The 18,024-nt window shown below is 41.7% G+C and overlaps 1 protein-coding gene across 6 annotated transcripts in view; it reads left to right on the top strand.

The window, feature by feature from the left end:
- FYB1 (FYN binding protein 1) overlaps positions 1–18,024 on the top strand; it is a 143,044-nt gene that overhangs the window by 45,431 nt on the left and 79,589 nt on the right. For all 6 annotated transcript variants that reach the window (XM_014559677.2, XM_032471327.1, XM_014559675.2 and 3 more), the window contains one exon: positions 12,309–13,470. In XM_014559677.2, coding sequence (XP_014415163.1) covers positions 12,336–13,470 — 1,135 coding nt within the window. In that variant the 5' untranslated portion in view covers positions 12,309–12,335. The remainder of the gene's footprint in view (positions 1–12,308; positions 13,471–18,024) is intronic.

The following is an 18,024-nucleotide window of genomic DNA, read 5'->3' as shown; positions in this document are numbered from 1 at the left end:
CCAAGTGATATCAGTTTAATTATTTTTGCTTTTATTTCTATTACTCTAGGGGCTGGTTCAAAAAAATATTGCTGCAATTTATGTCAAAAAGTGTTCTGCCAATGTTTTTCTCTAGGAGTTTTAGAGTATCTGGTCTTACATTTAGGTCTTTAATCCATTTTGAGTTTATTTTTGTATACGATGTTAGAGAATGTTCTAATCTCATTCTTCATGATCGCTGTCCAGTTTTCCAACCACCACTTACTAAAAGAGGCTGTCTTTTATACATTTTATATTCTTCCCTCCTTTGTTGTAAATTAATTGATCAAAAATGCGTCGGTTTATTTCTGGGCTTTCTATCCTGTTCCATTGATCTATGTGTCTGTTTTTATGCAAGTACTGTACTGTTTTGATGACTGTAGCTTTGCAGTATAGTCTGAAGCCAGGGAGCATGAGTCCTCTAGCTCTGTTCTTCTTTCTCAAGATTGTTTTGGCTATTTGGAGTCTTTTGTGTTTCCATGTAAATTTGAAATTTTTTTTCTTCTAGTTCTGTGGAAAATGACAATGGTAATTTGATAGGGATCACATTGAATCTGTAGATCGCCTTCTGTAGTATGGTCATTTTAACAATATTGATTCTTCCAATCCAAGAACACAGTGTATCTTTCCATCTGTTTGTGTCATCTTCAGTTTCTTTCATCAGTGTCTTATAGTTTTCAGAGTACAGGTCTTTTGCTTCCTTAGGTAGGTTCATTCCCAGGTATTTTATTCTTTTTGATGTGATGGTAAATGGGACTGTTTCCTCTGGTAATAAATTTTAAGCTGCACCCAGGTGAACAATCAACGCCATCCCTGGGAGGGGGTCAATGGAGGAACCAGAATGATGCTCCAGGTCCCTGAACTGACAATCAGATGACTCTAGGGGGCAGCTCTTTGCAGGAAAGAGACCTAATATCTACTGAAACACGCCACCCCCAGACCAAGACACAATTAGAGCACCATCAAAAAAAAGCAAGCAGAATTGTTTACCTGTCTTAGTTGTTTGTTCCCCTTTCCAGATTGCCTGCAATGCTGCAAAGTCAATCAGGATGTTCTGGCCAGAGTCCTACACCCACTATGTCTTGTCCTGGCTCCTTGCTCATCTCAGCAACTATGAGTAGAATAAATGTTAACACATCACCTGCAATGATTAGGGATTCTCGGACAGACAGTAAATTACTAGGGTTTGGTAGGAAATTTTTTGGATGAGAATAGGAAACTTTAAAAGTTTTGTATGTGAGCTGAGAACTTAAACTCAAAGTACTAACTATAAAAGAAAGAAAGAAAGAAAGAAAGAAAGAAAGAAAGAAAGAAAGAAAGAAAGAAAGAAAGAAAGAAAGAAAGAAAGAAAGAAAGAAAGAAGGAAGAAAGAAAAGGGGAGAGAGAGAGAGAGGGAGAGAGAGAGAGAGAAAGAAGGAAAGAAAGCAAGAAAGAAAGTCATGACTCTGTGGTGTATTGGGGCAAACACAGGACTTGGAATCAGAAAACCGGGGTTTAGACAGCCTTTCTACCACGTGCTTGAACTCAGTTTACCTTTCTGTAATAGTGACACTTAACCAAGCTTTGGGAGGATCAAAAGAGATAGTGTATGTGAAATTTTGTCTTTAAATGGGATTATCAATTCTAAAAATAGAATCAGTAGTTGGTGTAAAATTCCAAACTCCAGAATTTTTTTGGCCAAATGTATGGGTGTACCTAGGACACTATTGTGATCACTTGTATCCTGGAATAAGTGATCTTAGTAAAGCACAGACTGTAAGCCAGGCAGGGGCAAAGGGCCACGTACTAGAACCGGCACATAAACAAGGAATCAGCAGCACCCTCAGGAGAGCAGGAAGGGATGCACGAATGAGTGGGCGAGTGAAAACCCAGGGCAGCTGAAGCCACCCAGCTCCTTGGGAAGAGGAGGGCACCTGGGGAAGGAGGGTGGCAAGGTGTTAAGAGCAGGATATACGCCAGGGAAAGCCTGAAATTGAGAACATCACAGTTTTAATGAGAAAAGGTGCAGCCGACAGTGAAGAGCCCCACGAAGTCAAAGGGAGAGAAATTGCTTATTTCATGGCAGAGTCTTCTTGCTATGACTTATAGGAGAGAAAATGTGAGGTAAGAAGTGTGAGATGATTGTATGCTTTCATCCGGATTGTGAAATACTGAACACATTTTCTTCAAAGTTCCAAAGGAGAGGCAATGACTAGGACTGGGTTGAGGAGGAGGATTCCACAGTCATATTTTGTAGAGTGGGGTTTCAAATACCACCCATCTGTGTGTGTGGAATCTTCCAGGACCCTCCATTTCTAACGTCTAGTTTCTACTTTCCTCAAATCACACTCTGGATCCTGCTCTGACTAGTGGCCACCCCATGTCTTGCTGGGCTTGTTGCAATCTTCCTCTTCTAAGAGGTTCTTCTCACACAGAACTTTTCATATGCTGGGAAAGAAGTTTCTAGAAAACCCCACAGATGGCCTATCTCCTCACCCCCACCCGCTCCTGTAGACCATACACTTTCAGTTTCTAACTTCTCGTCAAGGGCAGAGAGGAACCAGGCTCGGTGTCAGTGTGTGTTTACGTGCGTTGAGAGGGAGGTTTAGGGGAAAAAGAGAGCAGAACCTCCTATTTCATTTTTTTTTTTCCTATTTTATTTTGATGTCAAGGAGTAGCTTTCTCAGCCTTCAAGGATGTTTTATTGCAAATTCCACATGTTTTTAGCAAAATGACTTTTTCTTTGGCTGGTTTAAACTATTTTTATATGAAAATAGAATAACCCTAAGAAATAGTAGATGAAAATAAGATCTCTTTGAGGTGACAGCATTAGAGGCACAAGAAAAATGAAAGGGCTTACACTGTATTATGGTGTGTACATTAAGTATTATCCTGAGAGCTAAATAAGCATCAGGAAGATATCTGTGAAAACACTTCAATTATCTACAGGTTCATTAGACACAATGTAAGTTCCTCAGAGAACCCTGACTTGGTATATTTAGCTGATGCAGGCCAAGTGAAATACATCCTCAGCAAATATAAGCTAAATTTGCTGTAAAAGCTCTATAAAATAGAGTAACAAAAGCGTATGTTTTTGTTCAGGACTGTTTGTTTTTCTGTGCTTTCTACATCCTATCCCCACTTCCTTAGCATCAAGAAGTCAAACACTTACAGTAGAACAAATTTCAGAAACACATAGAAACTCATATGTAACTTCTCCATCCATTTACGGTCAAGCCATCAGAGGCCAATGCCAAAGTCAAAAGTGTACTTGTGCAGGAGCTATCTGGTAGGATAACCAGGAAGAGGTTTGAAGGTTCTATTTCGTAGAATGGTGGTGATTTTCAAGCCTGGTCTTTAAAGACGAAGGGTACACCAAAGTCTAGCTGATCAGTTCACCTGGAGAGTTCAAGGTGACGGAGCACTTGGGGAGTGGGCCTTCGCTGTCTAAGCCTTCCCAGGTGCTCAGCTACCTTGCTTCCTCGCCTTGTTCACCTGGAAGAGAGAACACAGTAGGAACCGAAAGAGCCCAGAGCAGCAGGTGCCTGAGATCCCAGAAGAGGGGACAGTGCGACACAGTGACATCTGCAGAGGTTTTTCTGCCCAGGCGCTCAGGCCAGCCTCCTGCGGGGAGAGGGTCACGTTCACTTGTGTCGAGAGAAGCCATGCACCCACAGCTCCCAGAGAGGCCCCACTTGTGCTAGGTGCTTTCTTCTTACTACATCGTACCTTGCAACATGAGGCTGGGCTTGTCTGCAGTTCCCTCTCCACCTTCACAAGTCACTGACAAAAATGCAAGGGGTTGTCACAATCAGGGCCACTACCACTGCTTCCGCTGCCCGCTCCTCCAACCTATGCCTTTGCCTGGTCTGCAGCGGCCGGCTTCTGCCCTGAGAACTCAATTTGTGGTGAGAGGCACCTTCCCACATCCTGTTGAAGAGGGGCCTGGTGCTCCCTCCAGCATCACAGGCTCAGCCAACTGGTATCCATCACAGCCCTTTTGTGATGAAGGAGACGTTCTGTTAGAGAGCTCTTAAGAAGAGATTCATGACTGGGATTCAGCGCTCTTTAAGAAGATAAGGAAATCCTTTCCCCAACTCTCAGTTCTATGATCAACCATGGAGAAATTCAAGTAGATTCAGCCTCTCAGCCAGTATGTTTAGTAGTGATTGTGGAAAGAAAGTGTACCAGGCGTTACAGAAGTGTTATTTGGCGGCAGAGGGGTTCTGTTTTTGAAGAAGAAAAATAAAATGAGGTCCCTGCTTTTACATCTCCTTAAGGAAACAGAGTATGCACATTAAGTACATAAATTATGGTTCATTAAGTCCCTAAATATTTAGACAGCGTTAAGGGGGTGAAAAAAGTTTTGTGCAGTTTCATCGTCTATAGTGGAACTTGCTCTCTACCACCTTGTGAAGTGCTGTCTCAAGTACTGTATTTTCAGCCAACTTCCATTGACTCTATCTTGACAAGCAAAAGCAATTAGGGTAGATTTATAATGTCATTTCTAACAATAAGGAGTTTTAAGAAAGTTTATTTTCTGATGAAAACAATTCCCTTTTCCCAGTTTACTGGGTATCGCAGATCAAGTCCCTTGAAAAGTTGAAGGCAACTTATCACTGTGTGTGTGTGTGTGTGTGTGTGTGTGTGTGTGTGTGTGTGTGTGTGTTGGGAAGTTGGGGAGGCTTGGCTTGATCATGAGGAACACATCTGTTATTTTCTTTAATCTAGGCAGTATAAATCAATGAGGCTGAATACTACTATTGCTCTATGAAAGTTTGAACTGCTTGAGTCTATTCTGAATTTTCACAAGCCTGCTTTCTACATCCAGGATGGGAAATATATCTGGGGTACAGAAGAACTTTCTATATTCTCAGTCTTTTTTTTTTTTTTTTTTTTTTTACACCTTCTGGTCAATCCTTGGCTGAGTGGATCCTAAATTTGAGCAACACGAGCCATCACCCTGGCAGAAGGGCTCCCCCCTGCAGTACGCCACCCTCACCTGCCTCCTTCCCTCTTCCACCTGTGCTGGGCAGGACTCGGGCTGGCTTCCCAGGACAGTTTCCCATCACACATCCATCTCCTTGCAGCCCCATATTACTCCTGATGCTGCTCAACCTGAAGTTCTATTCAGGGCAATGGTGGCCATGGTAGAAACTAATTTTGTTCCAAGAGAAGAACCAGCAATTCAGACCAAATAAGTTATGAGTAATGACATGTTACCTCAACATAGCAATAAAAAAAAAAAAAGAAAGAAAACCTCCTCGTGGTAAAATTGACCAATGGTGAAAGAAAGAGAGAGAGAGAAAAAGAGAGAGAGAGAAAAAGAGACCAATGTGGGTAAATTATTGTTTTTTACTGTCTCCTTCATGATTGAAAGCATTACATGCAATCAAGTAAAATCATTTTCTTCTCTTCTTCCAGGGGCTCTATCTAGGGAAGAATAACAGATCTGTAAGAGCGCTTCATTCTCTTCAGGTTTTAATTACAAAAGTGACGCAGGGGAGGGAAATATCTCAGTGGTAGAGCGCATGCTTAGCATGCACGAGGTCCTGGGTTCAATCCCCAGCACCTCCATTAAAAAAGTGACACAAACACATCTTAAGAAGGTAAAATCAGGCTCAAAAGTTATTTTAAATCCATTAGTTACCCATAGTTCAGGGGTGTTTTATTTCTTTTGGGTTTTACAAATGAAACTTTACAAAGATGAGACTTTCAAAGACATGGAATTGTAAAAACAATCCAGTGATAGCCTTTTGTGTTATTTTAGTTTCTCTACGGTTATTTGTAGGTTTTAGAGTATATTTTATTCTAAAAAAATTTAAAAGAAGACTTTCTGGTAAGGTGTTTTCAATAATCCAGGAGCGAGAGGACTAGCTCAGGGCTTCTGAACCTCAGCACCGTTTGGACTGATAATCTTCACTGCAGAGGGTGGTTCTGGGCAGCGTGCTATGTTTAGCAGCAGCCCTGGTCTCTCCCCACCAGTTGTCTGGAGCACTTTCTCAGTTAGCCGTTTCAATCAAAGATGTCTCCAGATGTTGCCAAAATTGCACCAATTTGAGACCCACTGGGTTAACCTAATATTGAAGATATATTTAAAAGCATGAACACTATGAAAAATAAACCCAAAGCCAAACAAAATCCAGTTACCAATTACAGGGATAGGGTATTATTAATTTTCCATATGAAAATATGTCAACCAACTAGCTGCCAAAGAAAACATCTTGATGTGTACAGTTTCTTGACGTCTGTCCTAAATGCCATCAGCAGCCTTTGTTTAAGCATGTACTTGACTCATTGCCTTTATGTAAGTGGTTAAAAGCAAAAAAAAAGATTTTCTGGACTCAAGTTGTTACCTAAAAGCCCAGAAGATGTAGTTCAAGCATTTTTGCTCGCAGCTATCTTCTTAGAGCCTATGGAAAGCATGATAAGTTTACACCGGTGAAGGCATATAATTCTGAGGAAGGGAAGACTACCTGGGGGCTAGAGGAAATTCATTTCTATCAAGAGCACTTCTACAGTTACGTCTGTGTAATTATAGAGCAGTGTATGGGAGGAGTTTGGGCTGAACATTGTACAGATTTAAGATAGCTGAATTTAGGATTTTTTTAACCTTACAATGAATGGTGTGAAAGCAATATGCATTCAGCAGAAATCATACTTTGAATTTGGAATTTTGATCTTTTCCCCCCGGGCTACTGATGTGGGGACGACACTCTGTCGTGGTGCTAGGGGCGGCGGCAGCAGCAGCAGAATCACAGCTCCCAGTCAACCACTGGACCACGAGGGTAAACAGCCCACACACTTAAAGCCATTTTGTACCTTGCAACCATCCTGTTTTTCTTTCGGTACAGTGTTCTATAAATGACATGACATATGCAACTCTTAGTTATAAAATAGGCTTTGTGTTAGATGATTTTGCCCAACTGTAGGCTAATGTAAATGATGTGAACATGCTTAAGGTAGGCGAGGCTAAGCTATGATGTTCAGTAGGTGATGTGTATTAAATGCATTTTCCACTTAGGATATTTTTCAACTTATGATGGGTTTATCGAGATGTAACCCTATAATAAGTGGAGGAAGATCTGTGTAAATATGTTACTGAATCCAAACTCATTCTGCTCACTGCTGGATAGCCCAATAAACCGGGAGACAAGGTGCTGGAGTAAGGAATAATAACTTTATTCGGAGAGCTGGCAGACCGAGAAGATGGCAGATTAATGTCCTGGAGAACCATCTTCCCCAAGTCAGAATTCAGGTTCCTTTAATACTCAAAAGTGAAGGGATATGCTTGATTGTTGCAAACTTCTTGGTGTAGGAATTCTTTGTTCTTGGAATCCTTTGTTCTTACAGCTGTCCACGTGGGTCAGGTCATGGTGTCCCTGTAAACCTCCAACAAAACAAACGTTATTTCCTATTCTAAAACTTGTTATCTTTATATGAATGGAAAAGTTAATATCCTTAAAGGTGAGAGCCTTGAGAATAGGCTATCCTGTATATTTCAGGCTATAGGCAACATTCTATTGTAAAAGGTGCAGAACCACCAAGACTAAGCCTAGGAAACAGAGTATAGGGTTAAAGTCAAAAGAACAGATCTAATATGAAGCCAAACTTGTCCTTTTCTATTACAAATACATTAACAGATGGAAGTAATAGCGAATTCCTTCAAATGACTTTGGACAAGAAATTTCAAGCAATTTGAGATGAAATAGTTTTACTTAAAATATCTTAAAATTCTGAGGTCTTCTAGATTATGAAATATCTCTTCTGAAGAATAAGCAGAAGCCCAATATTTAAATCATTAAAAGTTAAAGAGGTCCCGCAAACTAATGTAAGGTGTTAATAACAGGAGAAGCTGGATGTAAAGTATGTGAGAACTCTCGGTACTGTCTTCCTCTCATTCTTCTGTAAATCAAAAACTGTTCTAAAAAATAAAGAAATTAAGTCTATTTTTATAAAAGATTGTGCAAATAATTTGCACTGATATGGATTAAGTGTCAAGGGGAAAACACAGAGCTAATAATGAAAATATTTAACAACCAGAATTGCACCGGCACCAAGCAATCCAATCCGAGTGGTTGCTGATGAGATATCCAGCTGTGCCGGTGAGCAGCAATGTAGTATCAGTTCAAGAAAAAGGCAAGGTGCAAAGCAGGGGTTTCTATTTGTGCAAAAAGTGGGAACAGAAAGGATGTGTGTGTGTTTATTTATATATATTTGTATATGCACAGCTTAGAAATATACATAAGAAACTGATAACAGCGGTTGACTCTAGAGAGGAACTGGGTAAGTTCACCATGCGGTTTATTGTTTAAAACAGGTCAATTGTGAAAGTAAAAGGGAGCATTGATAATAATTATTCCAGAACAATAGGCACAAACTTGTACTGTACTGGTAAGTCAGGATATTTGATCCCCCTAGAACTGGGGCACAAGGGTCTGGAGGGTCAGGGCTTAGAGCAGGCTTACTTTTCTCTTCATCATAATATGCACTACTCTTACCCTCCTTTTACTAGGACAAAAAAAGAGCCCTAGAAAATGGAATAAGTAATTCAATCCACATTGAAATTGGAATGGGAGAATGTCAAAAAATTTTAAGTCATTTTTGCCTTTCTATCATTACCAGTAAGGAAGAAATCTAGCTATTATTGTGAGGATGAAGGGCAACTCTGGATGTTGAAATTTTAATCTAATAAGCTTATTAAGAGTGATAACCAAAAAACTATAAAGCTAAGCAGTCAGTATGAGAGATTAGACAGCTGTAGAGTCTGGGCTGTTGATTTACCAGACATATTAGTAAGCCCAGGTGCTGTTACTGTTTCTTCAGTGTGTCCTGTGTAGGAAGCTGTGGCTCTTTCTTTCCCTCTTTCAACTCTCCATTAAAAATTTCAGAGTGAGGGTAAACCAAATTCAAACAGAATAACTCTACTATGCTATCCAATGGTATATTTGTTTCAGTCACATTAATTTAAAATTAGGACAAAATGTTAATGATTATAACTTCAGAATTTGGTCACTTATAGAAAATGATGTTATGTGACTAACGAATTAGGAAAAAAGAAAAAGAAAAACCATGATGGCAGACAATCATTAGATGTAATTACATACACTTGTTGATCTAAGAACTCTACATGCATTAACTCATCTCATCCTAATTTAAAAACAAAACCAGGTAAGAAATAGGTACTGTTATTATTCTCCTTTTATAGATGAGAAAAGTGAGTCTCAGAGAGGTTAAGTAACTTGGAAGATCACACAGCAAGTAAGTAGCAAAGTCAAGGTTTGAGCCCAAATCAATACTTTCAGAGCCAGTGCTGTTAACCATGACACTGTACTGTCTCCTGGGTTTGGACTGGCATCTGAGATTTAAATCCTAATTCCAAATCAACAACTTCCATATTTTCTAAACTAAAACCAGGGTGTGCAGTTTGACAATGGGTTACTGTATTTCATGGGGTTTTCCCCCTGAAATTTAAGATGTGAAGTTGCCGTGACTAAATAAGATGTCACTTGCCTCCTTTGGTTTCTGTTTTCTCACCAGTGCAGTGAGAGGTGGACTAGATGGTTTCTAAGGCTTCATTTGCTTTATGAAAATAGGAAACCTTCTCAGGTTCCAGGCATTCTTTAAAGGGTCGTTGATATTAATTTGTTTTATCTTCCCAACAGCCCTATGACATGACTTTATTATTCCCATAATAGAGATGAGCAAACTGAGGCCCAGGGAGCTTATGTACCTTGCCCTACGTCAGACTCAAAACCAGACAGTCTGGCTTCCAAGTCTGTGTTCTTAACCACTCTCTTAGGCAGCCTCTTATCATTCTGGACTAAATCGTAGATATGGAATATAAATTACAAAATATAAAGTGAGGACTAAAAGATTCTTCCCCAGAGATAGACTCTCTTCCGGGTGGGGAGCAAATTTTTGGAGTCCTCTGCAGCTATGATCTCCCTGGAGGCACAACCCTGGACCCGTCTTCGCCTGTTCCCTCCACCAGCACCCAAACTCCCCTTGGTTCTGCTGTCTTCCCGCCTGGTACTTTTGGGGATTGCTTGAGGATTTGAGAAAATCATGAGGATTAAAAAATGGTCGGGGGTGCGGGAGGGATAAAAGGGGAGTTTGGGATTGGCAGATATAAACTACTATGTACAGAACAGAAAAACAACAAAGTCCTTCTGTACAGCACAGTGAACTATATTAAATATCTTACAATAACTTGTAATGAAAAAGGATATGAATAAGAATATATATATACACATATATGTATAACTGAATAACTATTCTATACACCAGAAATTAACACAACATTGTAAATTAACTATAATTTAAAATGGTTTTTAAAAATAATCAAGTGAGGCAAGGTAGAAAACAAGATATTTTCAGCAACTCAGATACAGAGTAGTAAATTAAAGGAGCAAAATGCTGAAAAATGCTATTTTCACCCAGTTTTCTCTTCCTGCCTAGGGTCCTTACCTTCATCCTGCAGATACACACACACTGTAGTTTGGTACAGAGAGAAACTCTTACTGAAGGCATCATTTATTTTAAAATCACCATTCACAGTGTTCAGCTCAGTGCCATCCTGCACAATTTCCCAAACGTATTAGAATACCCGGGGTGCCTGGGCCTGGTCCACGTGCTGTGGGAATACAAGGAGGAAGGAGTTTCTGGACTTTGGAGCCCTGGACAGACCTGAGTCTGCATCCCTGTCCTCACAGTTCCTGGCTGCGAGCCCTTGAATATGCTACTTAACATTTCTAATAATAATAGTTTCCATCTCTTGAGCTCGTGCTGTGGGCCAGGCAGGCAAGTTATAAATTCCATCTCTAATGCACACGACAGTTCTGGTGGATACGTGCTATTATCCCCATTGTACAGAATAGGCAACTGAGGCCCCACTAATCAACTAGGATTCCATCCAAGTTTCCATGCTCTTACCATGATGTCCTCCTGCAGTTTCAACCTCAGTTCTCTTTCCTGTGAAATGGAGTTAAATGATGCTGTCCTCCAAAAGAAGATGGGGCAAGGTAGATCACGTGCATGGTTCAGAATCAAGTTTACACACTAAGTAGTGGTTCTTACAGTGATGAAAGGATGTAACACAAGGGCACGTAGAAGTGCCTGGTGTGCTACGTGAGTTGAGAGGAGGGAGCAGATCTTCCCAAACGAACAGGATCTGGTTATGTTGTATTTGAGTCGAGCCTTAAGAGATGAAATATGCTTGGGTGCGTGGCAGAGATAGCTGATGGTGGAGGGTAGGAAAACATTTTCTAGGTGAATGTTAAGGCACAAAAATGGAAACTATTGTGGTCATATGTGTACCTTCAATGATTTTTTTTAAGACTCAGATTTTCAAATATTCCTAAAAGAACTAGAATAATTCAACTCCTTGCTTTTGAGAGAAAAAGCAAACCCCACCATGAATTCTTCCAGATTAAATGGGATTACAGTCACAGAGAAAGGTGACTGCCACCCTCTTCACTAGGTAAAACCCTAATTCTTGACAAGGAGGGCAGACTCTGTAGCAGGAGACGAAGCTGGAGAAACCAGAGGCTGGAAATGAGAGTCCCCAGCCAGTCCCCGCTGCTTCCATGTCACCTATCCCGTGTGCCCCATCTGTGCCCCCTGAAAGTGAGCGTGCTGTGCCCACTGGTCTGGTTCCAGTTGAATCATTAGCTCTAAACACATATCAATAAGTGGAAAAACTCATTTTATTGTTTACGTATAAAAGTGAGTGGGATTTTCTGCTACACTCCCCATTAGCCAACAGATGGACCTTAAATGTTGTTGGGAACAAGAAACAGGCTTGCTAGCCACAGAGGTGGCCAGCATGGGCATGCTGTATAAAGCAGGCAGCACAAATTTACAGAAGAGCTTGCTTTCACTTTTTAAGTGCAGTTTCTGTTTAAGAGACTCAGCTGTAAAATATGGAAGTCATTTGTTAGTCACTTTCCTATTTTTTCAAATTAAACACAACAGGTAAATACCAAGCTCAGAGTAAATTCAACAAGCTGGCTAGAGAAACAGGGAGAGGAAACGGGAAAAGATAACTTATGACTTAAAACCAAAAAAAAAAAAAAAAAAAGGCAGGTCGGTCTAAGAAAACCAAAAAAAAAGTTCTATATATATAGCCCTCCCCCTTCGAGAAAGTCACAACTTATTTTGCCATAGAGGAAGATAAATGTTACAATCTCTCGGTAACCAATCAGCGACGCCGCAGGCCTCAAACCAGGAAACCTTTTAAAGTGTAGTATTTTAAACTGTGCAAGGGAGACTTCTGGCTCTCAGCGAGTTCTTGTTCCCTGTGCCTGCAGGATGGGAAAGCAGATGTGAAGTCCCTGATGGCCAGGTTCAACACCGGGGGCAACCTCACGGAGGAGGTCTCGGCCAACAGCCGACCCTTCAAGGTCACGGGCCAAAACTCCCCTACAGGAGTCCAAGCCAAAAAGAACCTCTTCGGCTACCAGGGAAATGCCAGCTCTCCCGCAGGACCGAGCAACGTGTCGAAGTTTGGGTCCCCAAAGCCACCTCTGGGCGTGAAGCCGACCTTGGAGGACAAGCCCGACAAGGAGCTCAGACCCCCGTTTATGAAGCCCCCGGGGGTGGGCCCAAGGTCTGGGCCGCAGGCGGGCTCGGCCGCTAAAGACCCCGAGGCGAAAGCCGGCTTTCCGAAACCCGTAGGCCTCAAGCCCGCCAACTTGCCCAAAGAAGATTCCAAACCGGCCTTTCCCCGGCCTCCTGGGAATAAGCCCTCGCTTCACAGTGTAAACCAAGATCCTGACTTCAAGCCACCAGGCCCCAAGCCGGGGTCTCATCCTCCAGCCCAGGAAAATGAACCGGAGCAGGTGTTCCCAAAGCTGGCTGGGATTAAAGGCAGGTTTACGTCGGCCTCACAAGACCTGGACCCCAAGCCCCTCTTCCCCAAACCCGTCTTTGGCCAGAAGCCAGCCTCGGGTACTGATGACTCCCAGGAAGTCGAGGGCCCCAGCAAGACTGCGGCTGCGCAGAAAGGCCCCCCGGCCGCTCTAGGGGCCAAGTCCAAACCTGGCCCTTTGAAACCAGCCAGGGAGGACCCGGAGAGTAAAGAGCATGGAGGCGAGACGTCCAGTTCTCCTTTTCCTGGAGTCGTTCTGAAACCTGCTGCCTGCAGAGGGGCTCCAGGCCTCCCCAGAAATGCTGAGGAGAAAAGAGAAGAGAGGAGGATGGATGCTGCGAAGAACGTCTTCCTGAGCAAAATGAACCAGGAGGAGTCGGCCTCTGGCGCACCTCCTGCCAAGTTTCCTAAAACACCTTCTAAGCTGACAACCACAGGGCCTTGGGGCCAAGGTCAAGAAAAGGAAAGGGGGGACAAGACTCCAGCCACCCCCAGGCAGAAGCCCCTGCCTCCCCTGTTTACCCTGGGCCCCCCTCCACCAAAACCCAGCAGACCACCACACGTTGACCTGACGAAATTCCAAAAAGCCGCTTCCGGAAACAGTGAGTTCTTTTCTCATTTGCTATTTCTCGTGTTCTGTTCTGCAGCACACGGTGTTTTAGCTTCTGGGGGGAAACCAATAACAAGGAATGCTTCCTTGCTGGTTCTCCTGTGCAGGTGGTAACTTTTCTTTGGCATTTTTCCCTCTCTGGTGTGAGAGGGCTGAGCCGGCTGAAATCCATAGTTCTCTGTCAGCATTCTGTGAGGAAATGCCTGGAGGGGCTGGTTTTAGGGGGTGGGGAGAATACATCCATTTGGTAGATAGGTGGTTTGCTTAATGATAAGCATTTCATTTGCTTCCTTTGTTTGGTTTCATTTCTGTTGAATGAGACTGAGGTGTGTTCCCTCAACTGCCACAGAGGAGTCAGTCAGGCAGAAAGTGAGCAGACCCCTTAAGTCAGTGGTTGATGCCCAGGGGACACTTGATTGTCACAGCCGGAGGGTACTACTTGCAAGGCCAGGGATGCTACCTAACATCCTATAGTGCACAGGACGGCCTCTCACAACAAAGAATATCCAGTCCTAAATGTCAATAGCACAGAGGTTGAGAAACCTTCCAAGGGATTTTAAACGTCCACGAATTTATCATAGGTCTCCTAAGCTCAATATTCAACTCAGAAATGAACAGGACTCTTGTGAAATGACACTTTTTTATGTTGTAGCTTTTTTCTATTTCTCAGTATAAAGTTTCCTGAACGTTTCTGATAAAGTAGTACATAGCTAGAATAATAAGCCAGACAAATGGATACGTTATTTTCCTTCTGGGTAACTAGTTTTATTTTCCATCAGAGATGTTACCACATGCTATGGCACATGCTAAAATTTGACCCTGAATGACTTGGTAAGATTTGTAACCCTGCATAGTGATGGAGAAGCTCACTTCTGCCTGAAATGATTACTGTTTTAAGCAAATAATCTACAACTGCTGTTTACTGTGAGAAAGGAAAAAGGATGCAAGTGACCACACCACTATTAGGCTTTTTTTTTTTTAACTTGCAAAAGTGTGGTCTAATTAAAGCGGTTCTAGACAGAAAGGTTGTTTGTCTTTTTTTTGGCTCTGTAGAAGCATCTTGCAATATGTCATCTTCCTGAGATCAGTATTTGCGGTGTCAAGCAACAGATTAATCATCAAATCCCCCATTAATCCGTCATGTAGAATGCAGGTTTGGAATGACCCCATGATCATCTGTCTTCTAGAAAGATTCAGCCTTGTTAACACTTGTGTCCTCATCTGTCACCTTCTGTTTAATACTGGTCCATAACTCAGAAAGGTTATTTTTGTGAAACCATCTAAAAGACCCCTTCTTATTTCCCTTTCTGAGTTCTTCTGTGCCTCAGACAAAAAATTGACTACTGTCTCCTCCATTTTATGGCTCTGACTTCATGCCAAGTAAACTGTTCTGATGTTAAGCGGAAATCCTTAGAGTTTTCGTCCATGTCCTCCATCTTTATTTCCACCCCGCTTTCAGGTTTGAGCGGTGATAACCAGGTGTCTGCGCCGTGCTATTGAAATGCTAATGAAGTGCTCTTTTAGCTCTGCGGTCCTGGCAAGGTCAGCACTGAGCTGATTTTCAGTGCAACAGAGCTCCAAGGGACCCAGGCAGAATTGCTTAGTAAACTTGAGTTGATCCTTGCCCTCTTTCCCCTTCTTGCAACCCTTTCCCATCCTGGCACGTCTCCCCTCTGCTTAGGTGCCCCGTGACACCGTTTAGATTCTGAATCCTCTCCTCAGTGTACCCCACCTCCACCCTCTGATCCCTCGGGATATATATTATGCTTCAAAATGCACCCTGTGCCCTCTTCATCCATTTCTTCCACAAATCGAAACTCAATCTTCTTAATCTGAGCTGACCCCAGGCTGGTGTCAGCATAAAGCAATCTGATTTATAACGCCAAGTTCAGAGTAACACCCCTTTAAAGCAGTCACATTTTTAAAAAGCATTTACATTTTTAAACTTATTTTTTAAATAGAAATTACATCTGGCTCAAAACCAGCAAGTATAAAGTGGTCTACAGTGAAAAGTACCTTGAGTCCTTCCCCACCGTTTGCTGGGTCTTCTCAGCCTCTGCCCCACAGAAACCACTCTTTTTGATTTCTATATCCGTCTAGTTTCTTTATGTTTACACCAGCAAATATAAATATAGGGACTAATCGCCCTGCATTTTACTCAAGAAGTAAAATATTATATACAATGCTTTGATCCTTGCTTTTTAAAAGTAAAAAACTCCTGTATATCTTTCCACATTTTAATAAGAGATTACTGAATATTCTTTAGAACTGTGTAATATTCAGATAATGGATGACTTACCTAATTGATTTAACAATTTGTATTGTTTCCAAACTTTTGCTCTTCGAAACAATGCTAGAGAAAATAACCTTGTATAGATGTGCCACAAAATAAGCATTTACTTTCTGAACACAGAGAATTTCTTAATATTCAGGTCTGCCTACTTCTAAATCCCATCATTGCTGTTTTTCCTAACCCATACAAAATAATTTAGCTTTCCATTTAGGAAAGTTAAAAAATACCAGAATTTGAAAGTATATAGTATTCAAGTTAACTAAAGCTTTGTCTAATAACTGTAGGTTTTCAAAACTCTAGAACTTTTTTCTTAGCCTTCTACCTGACTTCTTCCTTTCCAGGTTCACATCCAATTCCCAGATCTACTTTCCATCTTTTATCATCCTTGTCCAATATATTAGCCACTAAAAAATTTATATTTTTGTTGTACTTGTTACGTAGTATATACATGTTACCCCTGTTTATTCCTCCCAAGAACCCAATGAAAGGGGAATTCTTGGAGGAAACCAAAGCTCTGAGAGGTTGGGTAACTTGCCCAAGGCCATAATGTGACTGAGCTGATCCTCCTTCTCTCTGATTTCAGAGCCTCTGCCCCCTCGCCCCACCCCGGCTACCCTCTCTGCTATGCTCATAGGATATTATGAGATAATAAATCAAGCGTAAGTGAAAACCAAGGAATCTTCATTCCTCTCCCTCTCTCTGTCCTTTGGTTGAAACATGTCATTTTTTGTTTTACTATAGATACCACTGAGACAGAGACCAGTCTGTTTAACGTTATTTACTTGGAGCATAGAAATAATATATTCTTATTTGTTGCTCAGGTTGGTCCTCCCACCAAAGTCTATTTAATCAGAATTTAGTGTTAATATTTTATATAGCTTAGCAATTACTGTTAATAAATTAGATAACTTCTACCAATAGACTTGTACTCAATTGAATGAAGTTTTGATGCAAAATGAAGATTATAAACAGGGTCTATATTGTAGGTCAATTTAGTTATTTACCTGTAGCCATAAGCTTTAATGTAACATATTGTTTTTCATGGAGCTGATAACTTTTCTTTTCTCCAGAACCATTTAAAGTTACAAAAGCCTAAACTTTAAAAAAAAAAAATCCAAATATCAAAATGTTTCTGTGAACTAACCTTTTCTCTGGTTCCTTTTGGTTCTGGGTCAGCAGTGAAAGGCCTTCCTCCCAAGCATCAGTGTGTGTGCCTCACCAGCAAAGTCTGAGTTGTTAAGAACCCCAGCTTGACTGTAGGTTTGCACATAGGAGTTAGTAAAACCTGCTGGGAAACATTCAGTCCAACCTTTTTTCTGATCTTGTTCTTAAAACTGGAGAGAAACAAAGACTCATCTTTCCATATGTTGGCTTTAAGAATGATCAGCTCAGTCAGCATCAGCAGCTGAAGGGGTGAGGCCAGGAGGCATTGGCATCAGGCCAATGGTGTGCCTGACCTCCTCCCTCTCTGCTGTGTGTCACTGTCACGAATCCAGCCTACAGCAGTTTGGAACCAAAAGGTGCTTGGGCTGTTTTCACCAGCAAGTCACCAGTTTCTAAGAGGGACAAGATTTTCCTTCATAGACCCTGAAACGATCGCCTCTCTCTTGCCCTTCGCTCTCCTTATACATGTACTCTCTTAAAATTACCTTATTAGATAGTTATATATTTTTAAATGTTTGATCTCAGTGTGTGTTGCTCCTAGCCTCTACAGGAAGAAGAGATTCTATGCTCAAATACATTTAAGAAAATGGGGGCTGAGTGAATTCTTCACAGTGGGATTTCTACAAGCATTGAGACCCTGCTGTGTGCTTGGAATCTAAGAACAAGGTACCAAAAAAGCAGATCCCAGGACAGTTTTTCTGAAATATCTCACAGACAAGGCTCTTTCAGAACACTGAAAAGCTGGAGGCAAAGTTCTGTGGTACCCAGACAATGGAAGTGGTTCAGCTTCAGGTGGCAACAGGGTTCTCCACTTGTCCTTCCCTCTCATTCTCCAGGTGCCTGGTGTGTGCTTTGTGTCTGGTGTGTGCTTGTGGCTGGTATGTATTTTGTGGCTGGCATACACTCTTATATTTAGCTCCAGCCTGAGCTCATTTTGTTTCACTCACTCACCCTCCTCCATCCCTGGGAAAGCCATTTTCCATCAAACCTGTAGACCTTGCTTCTATTTCAGTTGGAAACTTCCAAGGAACCACTGACTGTTAATTGGGCAGCTTACCTGGGTTTAACTCCCAAACAGAATTGCCTCTG

Source organism: Camelus ferus, chromosome 3, assembly GCF_009834535.1.
Source record: "Camelus ferus isolate YT-003-E chromosome 3, BCGSAC_Cfer_1.0, whole genome shotgun sequence".
In the NCBI taxonomy this organism is placed as follows: Eukaryota; Metazoa; Chordata; class Mammalia; order Artiodactyla; family Camelidae; genus Camelus; species Camelus ferus.
This window is presented reverse-complemented; position numbering and strand designations above follow the sequence as displayed.